Source organism: Polypterus senegalus, chromosome 5, assembly GCF_016835505.1.
Source record: "Polypterus senegalus isolate Bchr_013 chromosome 5, ASM1683550v1, whole genome shotgun sequence".
NCBI lineage: Eukaryota > Metazoa > Chordata > Cladistia > Polypteriformes > Polypteridae > Polypterus > Polypterus senegalus.
Window position 1 is genome coordinate 187,257,830 of NC_053158.1, and position 22,087 is coordinate 187,279,916.

A 22,087-nucleotide genomic window follows, 5' to 3' on the forward strand; every position below is an offset into this window, starting at 1 on the left:
AGTGCAGAAAGGGCTTCTTTCTCATTACCCTGCCATACAGATGTTCTTTGTGCAAATTGCGCTGAATTGTAGAACGATGTACAGATACACCATCTGCAGCGAGATGTTCTTGCAGGTCTTTGGAGGTGATCTGTGAGTTGTCTGTAACCATTCTCACAATCCTGCACATATGCCACTCCTGTATTTTTCTTGGCCTGCCAGACCTGCTGGGTTTAACAGCAACTGTGCCTGTGGCCTTTTATTTCCTGATTCCATTCCTTACAGTTGAAACTGACATTTTAAACCTCTGAGATAGCTTTTTGTAGCCTTCCCCTAAACCACAAGACTGAACAATCTTTGTTTTCAGATCTTTTGAGAGTTGCTTTGAGGATTCCATGCTGTCTGTCACTCTTCAGAGGAGAGTCAAAGGGAAGGAAGCACAACTTGCAATTGACCACCTTAAATACCTCATGATTGGACACCCCTGTCTATGAAGTTCAAGGCTTAACGAGCTAATCCAGCCAATTTGGTGTTGCAAATAATCAGCATTAAGCAGTGACAGGCATTCAAATCAGCAAAATTACAAGGGGACCCACATTTTTGCACAGCCAGTTTTTCACATTTGATTTAATTTCATACAACTAATTACTTCTTCACTAAAAATCTTTGTTCGAATAACACCGAGTACTCAGATGTTCCTAGGAAATGAAAGACATACCACTGTTATCTTTTTTGTTGAAAGTAGAGTCAATTATTATGCAGGCTGAGAAAGGTTCCCAAACATTTTCATATGACTGTATACTGCAGTTGAGACTAATGAACCTGACCTTGTAGATAGTCAGGGAACTGCTTGTATTGCTGCTTCCAGCAGCTTTAACATCAGTGTGCAGTCGGGAAACACCATCACTGATATGAGCAACAATTTGGAAGACAATCAGATCACTGCAGGAGATAAGATGCACCTAACAACACCAAACCCAAATGTATTGTTTTTAAGTTCAAGTATGTGTTAAATGCTATCTTTTAGCCAATAATTGGAACAAGACAGTGTTTAATTGATGATTGATTTGCATTATCGGAAGAAAGTTGATTTCAAACAGATGTGTTGTTGCACTCAATTAGTTTGTTACATTCATTGTAATACACAAATGAACAAAAAAAAGGTGACGATGACTTGATATACGTTTTTCTTTCAATCTGAATCCCTGTATCTCATTAACACAGAAGATGTTCATAATGTATATGTGTTATAAGTACCATAGAAGATGGTCTGCCATCCTGAGGGGAGTAGAGGGCCATTGCTTACCTGGCCAGGTCGACATAATAGAAGGACCATTGGAGCAGAATCAAAGCCTGGCCAAGCAGAGACCCATTTGGTATCAGGAACAAGTAATGACATGGACAAATGTCATTTTATGGACAATTTATCCCCTGGTATGAGAGGTGGCAGCATTCATCTGACTGGTTGCCAATTCAGACACCTGCAGGGTTGTCTGGGAGTTGGAGTCAGGAGTGGCAAACCCTTTACTGGTACTTGGGTGCTCTGGTGCCATAGAAGAGGAGCTTGCGGATTCCATGCGGCTTCTATGTGACACAGGCAGTGCTTCTGCAGGTTAACGTCTCAATCCCAGAAGCACTCCAGGTTTCAAGATAAAAGGGAGCCATCTCATTGCATCAAGGAGCCAGAGTTGGGAGACAGTTAGATGATTCTTGAGGAGAAGGTCAGGTAGGAAATAGAAGATATTGGTGTGCTATTTGATGATTGTTTGGTGGATTAAAGCCTGAAACTGCTGCTCTTGTTAATAACATACTGTTTAATTGAACTTGGAACTATTTGTTGTTCAGTTGGGTCTGGTATTAATTAATGTCGACTTATTTTATTTTCTTACAGTGTCTTTTATTTTTCTATTCTTCATTATGTAAAGTTTTTTTGTATCAAAATGTGCTATATAAATAAATGTTGTTGTTGTTGGTATCGCGGCACTTTGATGCTCTGGTGGTCACAGTGTGTGACTGGTGGGTAGGTACGATAGATACATAGATAGATACTTTATTAATCCCAAGGGGAAATTCACAGGTAGTCAGATGAGAGGGGCCCTTTTGAGTTTCAACATCCTTGGGCCGATGGAACTCTTAATCTGGCATTGACATGAAGGAAATAAAAACATATTGATCTAATAATTTGAATATTTCAAAAAGCCAAAAGAAATATATACAAAACTCTTAAAGATAGTCCATAAGCTCATATGCTTTAATGTACTGATTGATATTAAACGGCAAGAAAAACGGGCATCGTCAGCAAATTTGAATCCCGCTAGTTTCACATTCTTCAATTTGCTTGGACTAACAGAGAATTTTGAATTTTATTTTCTATAACATAAAAGATAGAGAGTGATTAAAATGACTGATGGAAAAAAAGAAACAATGAGTAACCTGAGTGTGCATGTCCTTATATTTTTTTCTTTCTTTACTCAAGTGTGACATTTATTTTTTAAATTATAAAGCATGATCATATAATGGATAGACATATTCACCAGTCCAATTTTAAAATCACTTTTGGATTCATGCCATGCCAAAATAGCAGGTGCTTCTTTTTTTATATATTTTGTATTCATATTACGCAGGTAGAGGAGGCCCACGTTTGGTAGACGGGGCTTCAAGATGTTCTGGAAGAGTAGAAGTCTTATATGGAAACATTTGGGGTACCCTCTGTGACAAACACTTGGACCTGCACACGGCTCATGTAATCTGTAGACACCTTCACTGCGGAACAGCTGTTTCGATTCCGTCAGGAGCACATTTTGGAAGAGGAACAGGTCCAGTCTGGAAAAGAAGTTTTCTTTGTAATGGAAGTGAGTCAGACTTGAGAAAGTGCAAAGTGTCCTGGGATAAAGCATCTTGTGATCACAGTTGTGATGCCAGTATTATCTGCTCAGGTATGATTGTTTATTTCCTGCATACAACGTGACATTGGTGCTAAACAGAATTTCAGCACTGCTAGGTGTAAAGGTGGCAAGTTACACGCCATATTACTCTACAGAGGATATCCTTGACTTCATTTCAAAGAATTTAGGAAAAATACATGTCTGATTTATTTTTTACTGATCCTAGATGCTGAATGGCACCTGCAACTAACAGATGGAGGAAGTCATTGTGATGGTGTGGTACAAGTGATGCTTAATGGTACCTGGGTCAAGTTTTTGGATTCTGACTGGGATTTAGAAGATGCTAGTGTGGTCTGCACTCAGCTAAACTGTGGACATGCAATAGAAGCACAAAAATCCTCAAGATACATGTCTGAAAGAGGCAGGGTCCTACTTACTGACATCAATTGTGCAGGAAATGAATCGTCTCTACAGGACTGCTCTCATTCGATTATGTCTGAAAGTGTGAATATTAGTGGCAGTATTGGAGTGCTTTGTTCAGGTGGGTCCTTGTTTGTCAGACACTTGCTCTTTTAGACACTGATTTATACTTGCAGTGAAGAAGTTGTCAGTGTCAGTCACATGCCGAAAAGCTAAATATTCTAAGTTCCTATAACCTTTATAATGTTCTTTTCCTTTCTGCTGCATCTCTTAGAGCACCACAGAGTCCGTCTGGCAGGTCTGAGCAGCCAGTGTGCAGGGAGAGTAGAAGTATACCATAGGGCCATCTGGGGAACGGTCTGTGATAAGTCATGGGACCTGGTCGATGCACAAATTGTGTGCAGACAGCTGGGATGCGGAACTGCAGTTCGTGCCACTGTCTTAGCTGAATTTGGGGAAGGCTCTGGACCGGTGTGGCTGGATGATGTAAATTGCCACAATTATGACTTCACCCTTTGGGACTGTCCATCTGCTGACTGGGGAGAAAGCAAATGTCTTCACAGACGAGATGCTGGAGTTGTGTGCTCAGGTAATGTTTTTGTGCCTCTTCAAGGCTTATCATCTTCTCCACCCAGTCCACCCTGCCTGCATTCTCTTTTTCACCTCTCTTCCACAATCCCCATTACTCTGTACTGTTGATCCCAAGTATTTAACCACATCCACCTTCGCCAGCTCCACTCCCTGCATCCTAACCATTCCATTGACCTCCCTCTCATTCAAACATATATATTCTGTTTTGTTCCTACTGACCTTCATTCCTTTCCTCTCTAGAGCATATCTCCACCTCTCCAGGGTCTTCTCAACCTGCACCCTACTATCGCTACAGATCACAATGTCTTCACCAAACATCCTAGTCAATGGGGACTCCTGTCTAATCTCATCTATCAACCTGTCCATCACCATTACAAAGAAGAAAGGGCTCAGAGCCAATCCTTTATGTAATCCCTCCTCCACCTTGAATGCATCCGTCACTCCTTCCGCAGATCTCACTACTGTCACACTTCCCTCATACATATCCTGTACAACTCATATGTACTTCTCTGCCAATTCTGACTTCCTCATACAATACCACAGCTCCTCTCGAGGCACCCTGTCATATGCTTTCTCGAGGTCCACAAAGACGCAATGGAGCTCCTTCTGGCCTTCTCTATACTCTCTATACTTCTCTTACTTCTCCATCAACATCCTCAGAGCAAACATCGCATTTGCTCTTTCTTGGCATGAAACCATACCGCTGCTCACTAATCATCACCTCACTTCTTAACCGAGCTTCCACTACTCTTTCCCATAACTTCATGCTGTGGCTCATCAATTTTATCCCCCTGTGGTTACTGCAGTCTTGCACATCCCCCTTATTCTTAAATATCGGCACCAGTACACTTCTCCACTCCTCAGGCATCCTCTCACTTTCCAAGATTCCATCAAACAATCTGGTTACAAACTCCACTGCCATCTCTCCTAAACACCTCCATGCTTCCACAAGTATGTCATCTGGACCAACGGCCTTTCCATTTTTCATCCTCTTCATAGCTGTCCTTACTTCCTCCCTGCCAATCCGTTGCACTTCCTGATTCACAATCTCCACATCATCCAACCTTCTCTCTCTCTCATTCTCTTCATTCATCAGCCTCTCAAAGTACTATTTCCATCTGCTCAACACACTCTCCTCGTTTGTTTGTACGTTTTCATCTTTATCCTTTATCACCCTTACCTGCTGCACATCTTTCCCAGCTCAGTCCCTCTGTCTAGCCAATCTAGCTTATCTCCCTCCTTAGTGTCCAACCTCTCATACAACTCATCATACGCCTTTTCTTTAGTCTTCACCACCTCTCTCTTCACCTTGCGCCTTATATTCTTGTACTCTTGTCTATTTTCTGCATCTCTCTGACTATCCCACTTTCTTCTTCACCATCCTCTTCCTCTGGATACTCTCCTGTATTTCCTCATTTCACCACCAGGTTTCCTTTTCCTCCTTCCTCTGTCCAGATGTCATGCCAAGTACCCTTCTTGCTGTCACCCTTACTACATCTGCTGTAGTTGCTCAAACGTCTGGTAACTCTTCACTGCCATCCAGTGCCTGTTGCCCTCCAACCCTAAACTCAACCTTCCAGTATTCCTTTTTCAACTTCCACCATTTGATTCTTGGTTCTGCCCTCACTCTTTTCAACTTCTTAATCTCCAACGTCATCCTACAGACCACCATCCTTTGCGGCTTTAAATACACTTTCCCCTGCCACCACTTTGCAGTCTTCAATCTCCTTCAGACTGACTTTTCTGAATAGGATGTAATCTACTGCATCTTCCTCCACTCTTGTACGTCACCCTATGTTCCTCCATCTTCTTAAAATACGTATTCACTACAGCCATGTCCATCCTTTTAGCAAAATCCATATCATCTGACCTTCTTCATTCCTCTCCTTGACACCATACCGACCCATCACCTCCTTGTCTCCTCTGTTCCTTTCACCAACATGTCCATTGAAATCTGTTCCAATCACCACTTTCTGTCCCTTGGGTACACTGTTCATCACTTCATCCAACTCACTCAAGAAATCTTATTTCTCATCCAAAGTATACCCAAGTTGTGGGGCATATGCACTTTTTTCACCTCTAAAACACTCCTGACATACTGTTCCTTCAGAATAACCCCGACCCCATTTCTCCTCCTATCCACACCATGATAGAACAATTTGAATCCACCTCCGATCCACCTGGCCTTACTCCCCTTCCATTTAGTCTCTTTCACACACAATATATCAGCCTTCCTTCTCTCCATCATATCTGCTAACTCTCTCCCCTTACCAGTCATACTGCCAACATTCAAAATTCCTACCCTCAGTTCCACTCTCTTTACCTTCCTTCTCTCCTCCTGCCTCCGGTGATATCTCCCCCATTCATAATATTAAATGAGTAATAGGTGCATTTTTGCACAGTACCTAAACTAAAGTGTTTCCAGTAATTCAACAATCACATGATGAACAAACTTAATTCAGTTGACGAACCAGCATTAACCAATTCTGGAAGCACTAGATGCAAGGCAGCTCAAATTAATTAATTTTCCCTTTTGTTTGTTAATTAGTTTCTTAAAGTATATGTGCAAATTACGGTCTAAAAGTCTAAAATGTGATCTTTGTGTTTTATATGCATTTTTGTCCAGAATTTAAAATTCAACTTTGAATGAGAAGCATACATGATATTTGTTTTTTTTATTTTTTTTTTTTTGTTTCTTAATCATTTTTGCAGAGTTTAAGAACCTCCGCTTAGTCAGTGAACAGTATGACTGTGCTGGAAAGTTGGAAGTCTTTTTTAATGGAACATGGGGAGATGTTTGCACCAATGGAATTGATTCCACCACTATCAGTGTTATTTGTAACCAGCTGGGTTGTGGTGACAGTGGCTTTCTGGAGGAGGATAAATATGATGGAAAAGGCAGGAGAGTAAAATGGCTAGATGGTGTGACATGTCATGGATATGAGTCAGTCCTGTGGGAGTGCCCCTCCTCACCATGGGGAGAAAATAACTGCCAGGATGGTGAGGAAGCAGTCATAAAGTGTTCAGGTGAGCATGCTCTTAAATCATATCATTTAAGGCTACTGTTCAACAGTTCCTGGGTTTGAATTCAAGATTTGGTTACTGTTTGTGGGAAGTTTGCATGTTCTATCCTGTCATTTGTCTCACTGCTTTTTTTACTTTGGACTTCTTTTGTGGCTCGTGCTTTCTTATTTTGGAAGAAAATAAGCCACAATATTTAAATTTAATAAAAGGAGGTCCTTAACAGCATTAATGCTGATCTAGAACTTTAAGTTCTGAATTCCAGTTAAAACTAGAATTACCAGAGCCTACGAGAAAACTTAAATCCAGCCCACCTTAAATCCGTTCGCACCTCTCCGCTAGCATCTTTTGTCCTGTACGTGTGCTGATTAAGACAAGCAGCAAGCAACCGGCTATTCCATCCCCCACCATCGCAGAACGTTCACTAAGTTCTCCCAGCTCATGCCTTGTTTGATTATCTGGGAGTGAGTGAACTGCTGGAGTTTTAGAGTGGAAATAATAGATCGTTATTCGGAGCACATGCATTTCATGTGTGTTCAGTTTCTACTATAATCTGTGTAAACACATTGTTAAAACAGAAACTTTTTCATATATTAGTAATAAATGTTAAAAAAATGTAGGCATAACCTATAGAATGTGTGAAGCCTGAAGTCCAATGATCAAATAAACACTTTCACAAAAGGTCAAGAAAAATACAGCTTCTGTGGCGTAGTGGTAAGATTTGCTGACTTGTAAGCAAGGGACCACTGGTTTGATCCCCACTGCCTCCTATATTTGCCATTTTCAGTAGTGCGCTGCTCTTATTGTTAATATTATACAGTACTATATTTAGTATATACTATACTAAAGCAGTCTCCAGTTTTTTGTCGCTTGGAAATCACCTCCCCACTATTGCCATTCCATCAATCAAAGTCAACCTGTTTACTTCAAATAAACAAGAATTAGGTCATGACTGGTGACACTTAGTTAGCAAACATTTATCAGTTATATTGCTTACAGACATCATTAATTGTCTTATCAGTGGCTTGATAGCAGAGAGGCACCATCACCAGACACTGTTCACTGGCAGACCTGCTGGTGGGTGAGAAGGAGCTTAGCACTTCACCAGTGTTTCCATATGCTCAATTGCTGACCCATTGACTACTCTGTAGGTAAGCATCAGGGATGTGAAATTGATGCATTCTTCTACAGGGAGCCAATGTATCGACCTGAAGAGAAGAGGGACATTAGCCCATATCGGCTAGTTAAATACAAGATGGACAGATGCATTCTGGACCATCTGTAGAGGCTTGATTGCACATGCGGGTGCTCATGCCAGAAGTGAGTTTCAGTAGTCCAGATGTGACAAGAGAACAGAACAGAGGTTGTGCTGTATACTCTGTCAGATAAGGTATGATCATGCAGATGTTCTACAGCGTGAACCTGCATGAACTGTAGTTCAAAATGCCCCTTTTTCTTTAATGTCTATAAGCCCAGGTAACTAGCTGGAGTACAAGAACAGGTTGGAGAAAAGTTACAGAGTTATTCATACAATAGAATAAATTAAGATTCCAATTCTGCACAAGGGCGGCACGGTGGTGCAGTGGTAGCGCTGCTGCCTCGCAGTTAGGAGACCTGGGTTTGCTTCTTCAAAGACATGCAGGTTAGGTGGATTGGCGATTCTAAATTGGCCATAGTGTGTGCTTGGTGTTTGTGTGTGTCCTGCGGTGGGTAAGCAAATTAAAACTTTGAGTGTGACAATAATAGCTGTGCAACCTGAATACTAATCAATTCCTCATACATAGGGTTTCCAGGTGTTTCTCTATGTTTAGATTAATCTCTTGTTTGATTTGATATGGCATGGCCCTTGATCCAGCATGGGCAGCAGAGATGGCCTCTTCTCAGGATGGAAAATGGCAGAGACAGAAAGCAACTGCATCATTTTGCAGGCCTTATTTATTCAGCTCTAATGGCTCTTGACAGACCTGTTGCAGAGTGGGGGTAGGTGGCTCTGGTGGTCAGTGATTCAGCTCAGATAGACTCAGCCCCACAACAGCTCATGCTTTTCCTCCTCGAGGGGGATGATGTGCCTAGCTCTCCCTTTTACACCAGTCTTAATGCCATAACAACCTGTATCTCTCAGGCTAGCTGGCCTAGACAGTCAATTCCTGCTTTGGAATTTTAGCCTGAACTACCTGCATACAGAAATCTTATCTTGATCTGGTAAGTTGTAAATATGCCTGAGCAAAGGACTGGCATAGAAAGCTTTCCTGCATTGTAAAATATGATATTATGCATTACTAAATCACATTAACCTGTATACCAGATATTAGTTTTCATCTCAAATGGTTTAAAACTCAATTTGTCCCTTTTCTCAAAGAAAAAAAATCTTCTACACGTAAAAGCAAGAATTCTTTCTCTTCCTTTGCTTTTTAAATAGTGTCAGTTGATGATAAATACCATTCAAAGTGTTGTTTGATTCTTCAGTTTCCAGCTACATTGGCATTTAACTGAAGTTCTAGAATATTGTTATTATGCATTGAAATAATTACACAACATATGTTTTGGTAAAGAGTAATATTTTACATGAAAAATGTACCATGTCTGCTTTTCTTATAAAATAGATCTCCTCCTGTTCTGCTGAAGCACAGTGTATATTTAATTTGGGTTCAGAACATGAAATAGAAACAAAATGGAGAATGCGCCACGATCAAAACCATAAAATACTGCCATAAAGACGTACAGCCAGAGATGTGAGACAAGAATCAAAAACCTTAAGACACAAACTAAGTCAGTAAACTGAGAAAGAAAATACAGAGAATTGAATTTTAAGACTTTTACATTTATTCAAACACAGATACCAAAATTGTACATAATATGATCCTTTATAGGGTAGCGCTGATGATGTCATGTGACCATGCTGTCAGGCGTCTGCGATAGGCTGGACCCCCATTCAGGATTGAATCCTGCCTTACTTCCGAAACCACTAGAACAGGCTCTAACCCTGTTATCCTGAAATGGACAGAGGTTAAACTTGAAGATGAATAGGTGTTAAAATATTCCTGAGTAACATCAATTATAGAATTTATGGAATGAATACAATGTGTGCATGTGCACATTTGTGCCCTTTGCTGTCTAACATTTCTGCTTTCTGCTTTCATAGGCAGTACTAAAAAAATGGTTTCAATGACAGCTGCTCCAGTAACAGAAGAGTGCTCTGGTAAGTCCTCGTTACATCAATAAATGTATCAAGTTAGTAGGTCGGTATTATTTTATAGCCACTTGGAGATTAGTTGCTGGTTCACTCGTGGCTTAATACCAAAACTAAATAAATAAATAAATACAATACAATACAGTTTATTTTTGTATAGCCCAAAATCACACAGGAAGTGCCGCACTGGGCTTTAACAGGCCCTACCTCTTGACAGCCCCCCAGCCTTGACTCTCTAAGAAGACAAGGAAAAACAAAATCAAACAAAAGTCTAAATTTGTATGTATGTATTGTGAGAAGACAGCCTGGACAGAACTAGACGGACACCAGCATTTCTAAAACACACACGTTTATTTACACAAGTGTCCCTAAACACAAGTCCCGCACACACACAGTGCTCCAGCACCAAGCACCCTTGAATTTCTGGGCCTCTCAGTGGTCCTTCTTGGGCCGTCTTTCCTCCTCACTCCCGAGCGTTGCCTTCTTCCACCTGACTCCGGCTCTCCGACTGTAGGAAGGCGGCCCCTTTTATAATCACCCAGATAAGCTCCAGGTGCTTGCTGATGTTCTTTTGGCGGCACTTCCTGGTGTGGCGGAAGTGCCGCATGAGCACCCAGAAGCACTCCGGGCTTCCCTGGAAGGTCCTTCCTCCACCTGCCCAGGTGTGGTGGAAGTGCAGATCTCCTGGGCTCTATTGAGCCTCCACAACTCCGTCCCCCTGTGGTCCCTTCACTATCCAGGGCAGTTGTCCCCTTGTGGTCTAGGGGACGTATATATTGCCTCCCGGTCCTTCCAGGTGTCCTGTTTGGGTCTGAACCCCTGCCTTCTGCCACAGTATGTACTCTAAAAGCTACTTTAATTATATTAGAAAGTAGGGCAACCATAAATAGTCTTGGAAAGTTCAATACAGCAAAAGCTGATTAAATCTGTTATTCATGGCAATCTTAAAGAAATAATGAAACTGTGGGAAAGATATTGTAAGGTGGTTATCATTTAGGAAGGTTAGATCTTTTTAATTAATTGTTATTTTCAGAAGACAATTATTGTACCCTGCGGTGGGCTGGCGCCCTGCCTGGGGTTTGTTTCCTGCCTTGCGCCCTGTGCTGGCTGGGATTGGCTCCAGCAGACCCCCATGACCCTGTAGTTAGGATATAACGGGTTGGAATATGGATGGATGGATGAATTATTGTACCTCCAAAGAGATTTTTCAGGCTAGTTGTATCAAAGTGTACTGCCTGAAGGAGGGCCTGTGCTTCCACAAATGCTTGCATATTGTAATCTGTTCAGTTAGCCCATAACAGCTGACATTTTCTTCACTTTTCATTGCATCCATAATGGCTAACACATTACAACACCTTACTACTACATTATAGATGAAAAACCCAAAATGTAAGCAAAATTCAAGTGTGAGTGTTGGCAAAATAATATTAATACAATTTAGGCAATAATTAGTTCCTACCAGGTTGCTTGATCTTGATCTTGGCTCCTGCATGGCATTTGAATTTGACCAAGGTGGTCTTCCCTTCCTCTTGGCAGAGGGAAATGTACAGAGGCAGAGAGAGCAAACTAAACCTAATTTTTTGGTTTCCTGTCACACGAAATACAGCAATGGAGTGCCATAGTACAGAATGACTTTCCTGCTTCATTAGCCACAACCCAGTTCTCCAATGACAAATGGAATAATCCGACTCCTTACTTCATACCAGCCCTTTCTTCATCAAGACCCCACTCACATCCCTAGTGTAAACTTGTTGCCCTTTCACCTGAGGCTGGCTGGTCACTTTCAAAGGTTTACTTGTCCCTTCCTGGAGAGATGGCTTATTGAAAGTCCTTGTAAAATTGGTTACAAGTAGATTGATGAACGCCTCCAACACCCCTACCACCATTTAAAATCTCCAAATCAGCACTTAACAAAAAGTTTTTAGCAGTGATAGCATTCCTAAAACTTTGGAGAGTTTACAATAACTTGTTTAAAGAAAGCTATTTTTTCATTAAGTCACTAATACATTCATAAATGTCAATCTAATATTTAACATTATACTGATTAAATCTTTAAAACTGTTAGCATGTCTTTTTCTCATACTATTGTGCCATCAGGCCACAGACATGCAGAAATGTTCTGGCCACACACAAGGACCTGGACTGTCCCAGGAAATTGAGCTGACTCTTAACTCTTTTTTAGAAAACCCAATGCAGATTTCTCTCCCAAACCTTCTATTGATCAAGTTTGTTATGTTTTAGAGAATTAACATGAGCAAATGACAGAAAAAATATTTATTGAAAAACATTCTGTGTGGACCAGCTATTCATTCAATTTTAGTAACCATTTTTAGGTCTAAGTCGATCCTGACAGCAAAAGGTATAAGATGAGAAACAACTCTAAATGGGGCAGCTTTTAGCACACATGCATTCATACAACCTCAATCCATAACACTGGGAAAATGTAAAGTTACAGTGTCAGTTTAATTCACCTGCTCATCTTAGATGTGCTGGAGAAAATTGGAATACCTGAATTAAGTATGAAATTGGGATGATTTGAGCAAGTCATTTGGTGTTATTAAGAAAGCTTTCATCCTGGACAGTTCATAAAATTGTGTCCAGAATTAGCCTGACTAAAACATTATGTTAAATTTGACTCCCTTTCTCCATTTCAGGCACGCAGAACAGATGGCTTCCTGCATTTGGTGCTACTTGCTTGACTCTGGGCATATGCCTGTGTGTCTTGTCCACTGTTCTTCTCATCAAAGCACAAGCCATTATCAAACAAAAAGGTACAGTTTTATAAAATGTGACATTATTTGTGGTAATTTTAGATGCGGATCATCTGTTTTTATTTCCAAATTTAAGCTATAATGTTACCCCTGTGGCTATAAGTCTTCTTTAAACCTCAATTTACTCTACTTTCAACAAAAAAGCTAACGGTGGTATGTCTTTCATTTCCTAGGAACATGTGAGTACTGTACTGGGTATTTTCCGAAAAAAGATTTTTAGTGACGCAGTATTTAGTTGTATGAAATTAAATCAAATGTGAAAAACTGGCTGTGCAAAAATTTGTGTCCCCTTGTAATTTTGCTGATTTGAATGCCTGTCACTGCTCAATGCTGATTACTTGCAACACCAAATTGGTTGGATTAGCTCGTTAAGCCTTGAACTTCATAGACTGGTGTGTCCAATCATGAGAAAAGGTATTTAAGGTGGTCAATTGCAAGTTGTGCTTCCCTTTGACTCTCCTCTGAAGGGTGACAGACAGCATGGGATCCTCAAAGCAACTCTCCAAAGATCTGAAAACAAAGATTGTTCAGTATCCTGGTTTAGGGGAAGGCAACAAAAAGCTATCTCAGAGGTTTAAACTGTCAGTTTCAACTGTAAGGAATGGAATCAGGAAACGCACACAGTTGCTGTTAAACCCAGCAGGTCTGGCAGGCCAAGAAAAATACAGGAGCGGCATATGAGCAGGATTGTGAGCATGGTTACAGACAACCCACAGATCACCTCCAAAGACCTGCAAGAACATCTCGCTACAGATGGTGTATCTGTACATCGTTCTACAATTCAGCGCAATTTGCACAAAGAACATCTGTATGGCAGGATGATGAGAAAGTCCCATCAATAAACGTGTTACTTATTTTTGAATTAACACAAAGAATACAGGAACCTAAATATAATACTGTATGTACTGTACATTAGTTTAGTTTAGTTAGTCAAGTCTGCTAAACTAATGTACAAACAACGTATTGAGGAGGACTTTGACAGCAACTCAAACTCACAGCAGATGTGGCAAGGCATCCAATTACAAAAAGAAAAATGATGTGCAATACACACTGGCCAATAACAATGCCAACCTAGCACAGGAACTTAACAGTTTCTTTGCATGGTTTGACAAGGACAATAACCAGCCTTCAGTCAGCTTCGAGCTGACCGGAGACTCACAGCCTGTAGGCGTACACACACATGACACACACTCAAAAACATCAGTACAAGAAAGGCGGCATGTCCTGATAATGTGCAAGGACGTGTGCTCCAGGCCTGCCCTGATCAATTAGCGGAGGTATTTACACACATATTTAACCCCTCTCTCTCCTCAGGTGTAGTCCCCTTGTGCCTGAAATCCACAACCATTGTACGTGTTCTCAAAAACCGAGGATAACCTTGTCTTAATGACTATCGACCAGTCACTGTCATCCCTGTCATTGCAAAGAGCTTTGAACGACTGGTAATCACCCACATCAAAGCCTCCATCCCAGCTGATCTAGACCAACACCAGTTTGCTTATTAGTCAAACAGATCAACTGAGGACGCCATCTGTGTGGCTCTACATGCTGCCCTCTCGCACCTGGAAAAGCCCAACACCTATGTTAGGATGCTCTTCACTGACTACAGCTCTGCATTTAATACCATCTTACCTAACCAGCTGATCAAAAAAGTCTATGTACTAGGACTTGCTCCATCCATATGCAACTGGTTACTGGATTTTCTCACCAACCACCCCCCGTCTGTAAGGGTGGGCAAACACACATCCTCTACCCTTACCCTGAGCACTGGTGTGCTGCAAGGATGTGTACTAAGTCCCCTTCTCTATGCACTCTTCATCCATGACTGTCAACCCATCCACCAATCAAACATTATTGTTAAATTTGCGGATGATACGACTGTCATTGGGCTTGTAACAGACAACAATGAAACTGCATATAGGGAGGAGGTTCAGAATCTGACAGCATGGTGCAACACCAACAACCTGGTCTTAAATACCAAAAAGACCAAAGAAGTTATTCAGGACTTTAGGACCATTAAAAAGACAAATCACAGTCTGATAGCAATCAATGCAGATGCTGTGGAGAGTGTTTCCAGTTTAAGTTTCTAGGAGTCACCATCTCAGAGGACCTGTCCTGGGCTGACAACAACTTGGCTATAATAGGCAAAACACAACAACACCTCTGTTTTCTCAGGAAGATAAGGAGAGCTGACCACCCCCAGAAGCTGCTGGTTAATTTCTATAGATGCACTATGGAGAGCATCTTGACTAAGTGCATGATGGCCTGGTACAACAACTGCACCAAGGCTGCTAAAGAAGCCCTGCAGCGGGTCGTATAAACAGCAGAGGCCATTATTCGGACAGAACTGCCATCACTTGAACTCTTGTATAAGACTCGCTGTGTGAGAAGGGCCAAAAACATTCTCAAGGACAAAACTCATCCTGGAAATTCTTTGTTTGAGCTCCTCCTGTCAGGAAGACCCTTTAGGTCAATCCGTTTACACACAAACAGACTAAAAAAGAGCTTTTTCCATTCTGCCATAAACTTTCTGCACTCTGAATCCTCAGTCTAAGATCATTTTTAATTGAACATGTGCAATACGCTATATTGGTAATGTGCAATATACTAATGTATTACAATATATAATATGTAATATACTATACATTAACAGGTGCAATAGCAATTTATACTGCTGTACTTTGAGTAATAATAATTTGCTCTGGTTAGTTGATCACTTAACACTGTATACGACATACTTAGAATTATTTGACTTTTCTTTAAATGCACCTTGGGGCTGTCACAAAAAGTAATTTTGTTGTGTTTCACAATGACAGTAAAGTGCTTGAACTTGAACTGCACATGCAGCAGAGGAATCAGCTTTTACAGAATACATTTTAAGCAGTCATGCCAAAATAAAAAAAGTACTACAACAATAACCAACATATTTCTGTGCAGATCATAATAAGGATTATGAGGTTGTATATGAAGAAATTGAGCAGAAGCTGAATCCAGAAGTGCCTGAAAACATAGAATTTTCAAGTAAGTAGGTGTCTATGCTTCATATTGTATATGAGGAAATACGGCTTGATAAAATTAACACGATATACTAGAAGATGTTTTCTGTTTTACTAACTTAGGTGGACATGTTAAAAATAAAAATGTTTTAAATAGAAGAGACTTTTATTAAAGTATTACTAAAGCAAGTGTGACAGAACCACTAGCGGGCGTGCAGGCCACCCAGCCCGACACAGACAGACACAGGAGGCAACACTTATAAAAGCACAAGCTTTTATTTTTCTTCACTTGTGGAGAACGTCTTCCCTGTTCCCACGAGCCCACAACACAGTCCAAGCACAAATACAAACCAATTCTCTTCCTTCTCGCTTCCTTTTCTCCTCCACTACTCCGGTTAAGCTTCATCTTCCTCCTCCCAACTCTGGCTCCCAAGTATTGGCTGCTGGTTCCTTTTATAGCCCACCCGGAAATGCTCCAGGTGCTTGATGACTCAGTTCCGGCAGCACTTCTGAGTGTGGCAGAAGGACTGCCCATAAGAGCTCAGCAGCTTCTGCTACAGCACCCCCTGGTGGCACCGGCAGATCCCAACAGGGCTGCACCAAACTCTAACTCCCATGAAGCCCTGTGGGAGTCCATGGTGCCATTGCAACTCAGGAGGGTTGCCATCTAGCATCCTGGGGGAGGTAACGCTCTTGTCATGCTTGCTCCCCCGGTCCTCCCAGTTAGGAAGCGTCCCAGTCAGGCAAGGGCCCTGGCCGCACGCTACACAAGTGACATTTGGAAAGACAAAGCACTATTATTTACTTGTCTTAAATTGCATTCTATCTCATAATCATGGGCAGTGGGGAATTATCACATGACAATGTCCAAAACATAAGTGGAATGTAAAAATAAGTACAAAACTTACCAGCAAAGGGATAAAGATGCTGACCACTATGTAATTTATTAAAATGACAGAAGCCAGTGAACGAGTTTCTCTTTTCAAAAGTAATAAAAGACAACACTGAATTTGTGACTTAGAAATAACAACAAAGTAAAAGTACCAGCATTCATAATGATTCATCCTTAAGATACTGGTACAGAGTGAATGATTTCTGTTGTTAAGTTGCCCAGCATGATGTTACTTATCTCCTTGGGAAGTAAGAAGGACGAATTCAGTCGGCATTTCAATATTTTGATCACATATATTAATTTTAATTGTTCTGTGCTCCCTTTTTCACCCTTACACATTCACAGAAATCTCGAGTCCCCCTCCTGCTTTTTTCTGTCCATCATGATACTAGCATCCGAAATATGAAGTTTAAGACATTTCTCTGCAGTACCCAAAATGTCGCTGTACCTGCACTCATCATAACTCAATATCAGATGTAACAGTTCATATAACTTTCATAAAAGCAATTGATCATTTTTCACTATATTGGAGTCAGAGCAGGTCCTTTCCAGGTTACTTTTATCTTCACTTTGGATCTTTGCCTCTTCCATCATTGGATGAGCTTGTAACTTTTATCTTTACGCTGGAACTCCACCCTTCCCATTTTGGAACCAGAGGGCATAGTGGATCTCTTTAGGCAGCTGTGATCACAGTGCTACCAGGTGGATACAGGAATATTTAAAATATCTGACTTTATGTTGGTAGCGCTGCTGCCTCGCAGTTAGGAGACCTGGGTTTGCTTCCCAGGTCCTCCCTGCGTGGAGTTTGTATGTTCTCTCCGTGTCTGCGTGGGTTTCCTCCCACAATCCACAGACAGGCAGGTTAGGTGGTTCTAAATTGGCCCTAGTGTGTGCTTGGTGTGTGGGTGTGTTTGTGTGTGTACTGCGGTGGGTTGGCACCCTGCCCAGGATTGGTTCCTGCCTTGTGCCCTGTGTTGGCTGGGATTGGCTCCAGCAGACCTCCGTGACCCTGTGTTCGGATTCAGCGGGTTAGGAAATGGATGGATGGATGGATGGACTTTATGTTCCTCTGAGTCTATTACATGGAAGTACACATTAGATGTAGGTAGCTGACAGATCATTTACATTCTTTCTACCTTCACAGCTTGTCTGAAAGTAGGTTTAGAGCATCCAGTGCTCAGATCTGCGTTGATAGCAGGATCTCTTCAGTTAAATTTAAAAATTTTTAAAAATGTGCCTGATGACAGTCATTTACTTACAAAAAACTACACCGACATCGCTGAAACTGATTATACAAAATAGACATCAAACAGTGGATAATATCAATCTTTCATTAACAAACTAGCAGAATACAGTATTAAAAACATTTCTGCAACGGGGGGAACAAACATTGAAAATTTAAACTATGCAACTAAACATCAGTAGACAGTACAAGGGAGTAAACTGACAATCTGTGTGCCAGTTGTATTGTATGAGTGATTTGAACATGGCCACTGATGGAGCATCACAAACAGTCCTAGCATTAGAGCTCCTGGCTGAGAAGGTTGTTTTGTAATCTCACGGCCCAGGGTTCGAGTCCCAGCACTGCTCTGTCAAGGATGACAAGCAGCTGAAAGAGGAGCCTCACCCTGAGCAAATTCTAAATCACTGTAGTCAAGCCATTTGAAAAGCAGTGAGCTTGTTAGACCTATCATAATCTTCAATTAGATAATAATGTAAATGTTTGGTGCAGTAATTGCTAAGTTTCAATAATGACATAATCTTTTCTTTTTCCTTCTGTCAATGACAGGAAACAAAAGACATGACAACAATTCTGGAAACAGAAAAATATATAAAGATCAACTCTACCAAGATGAAGATTATGAGGGTGATGAGAAATGTGACCTACAGGAAGACGAGAAATATGATGACATCAAAGTGGAACAAGAAAAACGTAACAGCAGTTAGTTAATCACCAAACAGTCCAAAACAATACAGTATACTGTAGGGCAGGATGCAGCGATTAGCCAAAAGAAGAGCTTTTGCTAAGATTTTATTGATTGATGAAAAGCGCCCGTGCTTTTATTTTACGTGTAATGTATAAGATGTACTTTTTAGAGAATTTAATTATTTTGTACTTTTTAGTACACTTATATATATATATATATATATATATATATATATATATATATATATATATATATATATATATATATATCCATCAACTTTTGGGGTCTGCTTAGTCTTGGGATTCTTTTAGTATAATTTTGTAATCAATATTTTAACACTTCCTTTAATATTTCTATCTGTTAGTAGCGCCATCTATTGGTGAAATATTTAACTATTCTTCATATGAAAGTTTAATTTCTTAATTAACATGGATCAATTAGTGAAACAGATTATTGATTCATGTATTGTCATTGGAAGTGAGTAAGTGTGCAAAATTTACAGTCATTTGGACATTAGGAATTGGGTTAAATATCGATTACAAGATTTGTACCAGACAACAAACAGGTGAACTCAAAAGAATTGTGGTAATAATAATAATAAAAAAGCAGTGTGTGATATTTAGGTGACATTGGCACACTTACCTAATATTCTATTTTTTTTCACTTGTATATGTGGTTCATATGCATCCACATTGGACAAAGAGCACTACAGGCATATGTACAGTATTTGTATTTTATACCATCAGACTCTTAGCTCTTAACTCTTCTAAGCTATTGAATTGATCACCTCCAATATTTCCATAGCTAAAGTCTTGAGCATGCTTTGTTAAATATGTAAAAATTAACCTGGTTCTGTTTTTACTTATCATGGTCAAAAGATATAAGCTGCTTGTCTAATTACACTAATCTAATATCTATTAATTAAATTCAAGAATTTACAAAGCTATGTAAAGAAACTTTGTGCGTGTAACAATGTGCCTTTTACTAGCTGTTGGCAGCTTTATGCTTTGGACTCTGCTGCTTGCCATTTTACATGCTGCTTTTTATCTCTGATCTCACAGATCTGCTTGGCTTTACATTATTAAGTACTTAGCAGTTATGTGATTGGAGGAAAGTATGTGCACTTAACACAAAATGTATCCATTCATCCATCTATTTTCTAAACCTACTTCATCCTGAACATGGTTGCAGGTTCCCCAGCAAACATATGGCGAAAGGCAGGAACAGTCCTTGGACAGGACGTCAGTCCATTGCAGGGTGAACACACACACACACACACACACACACACACAATAGCTAGGGTCAATGTAGAAACCCCTCAATCAGTCAGGTGAACATTGATTTATTTGTGCTCTGGAGAATGCTCCTAAAATCACTCAGGAATGATTCTCCAAAAAACTACAACTGAGACCATACATAGACTCTAGAATCAAATAAAAAAAACTTCACACACAAAGTCATGAAGGAAACCAGATCCAGATTCTATGCCTTAAGGCAGCTGTGAGTAGTCAGGAGAGCAATGAAATATAAAGTAGAAATGTGTTATCGTCCACCTGGTAGCAAAATCATTATTTCTAAGCCAAGTCATTGTTTGGTAAAAAAACTGTCAAAACACAAAAGTCAAGTAAAAGCTAAAACTCATACGAAAGTCAAAAGATCGAGAGAAATCGAACATGCAAAATGTAACAAAAGACGATGTCCTTGTAGAGTAATGCAAAGGTCAGTCAATTTTGTTTTTATCACTTTTTCTTTAGCGTAAGAAAGATATAATGATAAAGTGTTTATGGCAGAGTTTCCATTTGACACTGACTCTTGTTCCTCCTCACAGAAACTGTCATTTACCTCTGAGTGTGTTGTTTATGTGTCATTTACCTCTGACCTATCCCACCTTTTTGGTCTGCTTAGCCTTAACAATTTTAATTACTCTGTACTAAGGTAGAAGGGCATATGCACAGTTAGCCTTCAGAGTTTGCTCTGGAAGGTAATATATAATTTTACTTTATGGTTCAAATCATATTTTAAGGATCATATTTTATAGGTCATAAGCCACAGTATACTACACATTATTCTCTTGAAACAATTTTTTAATTTGCTTGCCTTTTAAGCTTCTTTGCACTTACATATAAGGTGGCACAGTGGTCAGCGCTACTTCATAACAGTTTCAAATCCCTAGTGGTATGGGTCCTGTCTCTGTATCCCTTAACTAAATTAAGTGGCTTCTATAACAGAATTTATGAAAGTAGAAAGAAACACCAAATCTTATACTTTGCTTCTGTTCATTTTTTTAGGAATTTCTAATTCAGGGTATGAATATGTGGACTCCTCTGATGAAACATTGACAGAAGAGCAGCTACAATTGGAGACAGAATATGATGACACTGCAGCGAAGGACTACATTAATACAGAAAATAAGAATGGTATGAAATTTAATCTCTTTGGTATTGGTTAGCATGATTTGAAGTCCTATTTACTCATATATCCATCTAATGCCAATATGTCTTATCTAACAATGTTTTTGCGGAGCGTCAACATGTTTTACAAAGTGACCTAAAAACCTCACTGTGCTCTAATTCTTATTTTCCATTTGCTTGTTGTGTTGGAGTTCATAGTGGTAACAAGGTGAGAAGGCCTCTCGAGAGTTCTCTTCTCCCATTAGCTGTCAGCGGTTTCTTGTGAGGAATTCCCAGACAGTCATAGAGTGCCTTAATAATACAGTTTACGCTGAGAGTGCACAGAGACCATCAGCCCCTAGATTCTAAAACCATTACACCCAGGGCAGTTTGAAGGAATTTGGGGGCCCCAAGCAAAATGGACATGGAGGCCCCCCGCACGCACGCAAAGGAACCACAGCATAGTCATACAGTTTAAATTCACTCACACTTTATATAAATAAAAAAGGTTTACAGTGCAAATACTGCTGTTGCATATAAAGTGCATAAAATTTGAACATTTTCAACAATTGAACATTTGCAAAAAACACCACTGTACAAATAAACAATCATTAACAGAAGGTAAATAGACAGTTAATTAATCTTTAGTCTTTAGCTATGAATTTACTGAATGAGCACTGTGCAGCTGTTCGTCCAACTGTACTGTATTTTATTTTATTTTTCTAAACTGTTTCAATTATTCTTATTTCTTTTTGTTATTTAATTTTCTTCTATGTAATGCACTTTGAATTGCCATTGTGTATGAAATGTGCTATATAAATAAACTTTTTACTGTTAACAAACAATGAAATTATAATTAAATGTTTACTAATTATTAGTAGTGCTGTGAGTCGACTACCAATGCTTAAAAACATCCCAAGCTAATGTTTGATGCACAGAATTTATTGTGTGGTTTTCCTAAATAGATTATCACAGTGGAACAGTTAGTATAGCATGCTATGCCACTTTCATCAAAACCTATTAC

The 22,087-nt window shown here is 40.0% G+C and overlaps 1 protein-coding gene across 1 annotated transcript in view; it reads left to right on the forward strand.

Annotated features, from left to right (window-relative positions):
* Positions 1–22,087, forward strand: part of LOC120529925 (deleted in malignant brain tumors 1 protein-like) — a 104,339-nt gene that overhangs the window by 22,322 nt on the left and 59,930 nt on the right. The window contains exons 8-16 of the mRNA XM_039754133.1: positions 2,604–2,915; positions 3,091–3,405; positions 3,559–3,873; positions 6,588–6,902; positions 10,039–10,095; positions 12,741–12,857; positions 15,795–15,878; positions 18,535–18,678; positions 20,962–21,090. Of these exons, the coding sequence (XP_039610067.1) occupies positions 2,604–2,915; positions 3,091–3,405; positions 3,559–3,873; positions 6,588–6,902; positions 10,039–10,095; positions 12,741–12,857; positions 15,795–15,878; positions 18,535–18,678; positions 20,962–21,090 (1,788 nt within the window). The remainder of the gene's footprint in view (positions 1–2,603; positions 2,916–3,090; positions 3,406–3,558; positions 3,874–6,587; positions 6,903–10,038; positions 10,096–12,740; positions 12,858–15,794; positions 15,879–18,534; positions 18,679–20,961; positions 21,091–22,087) is intronic.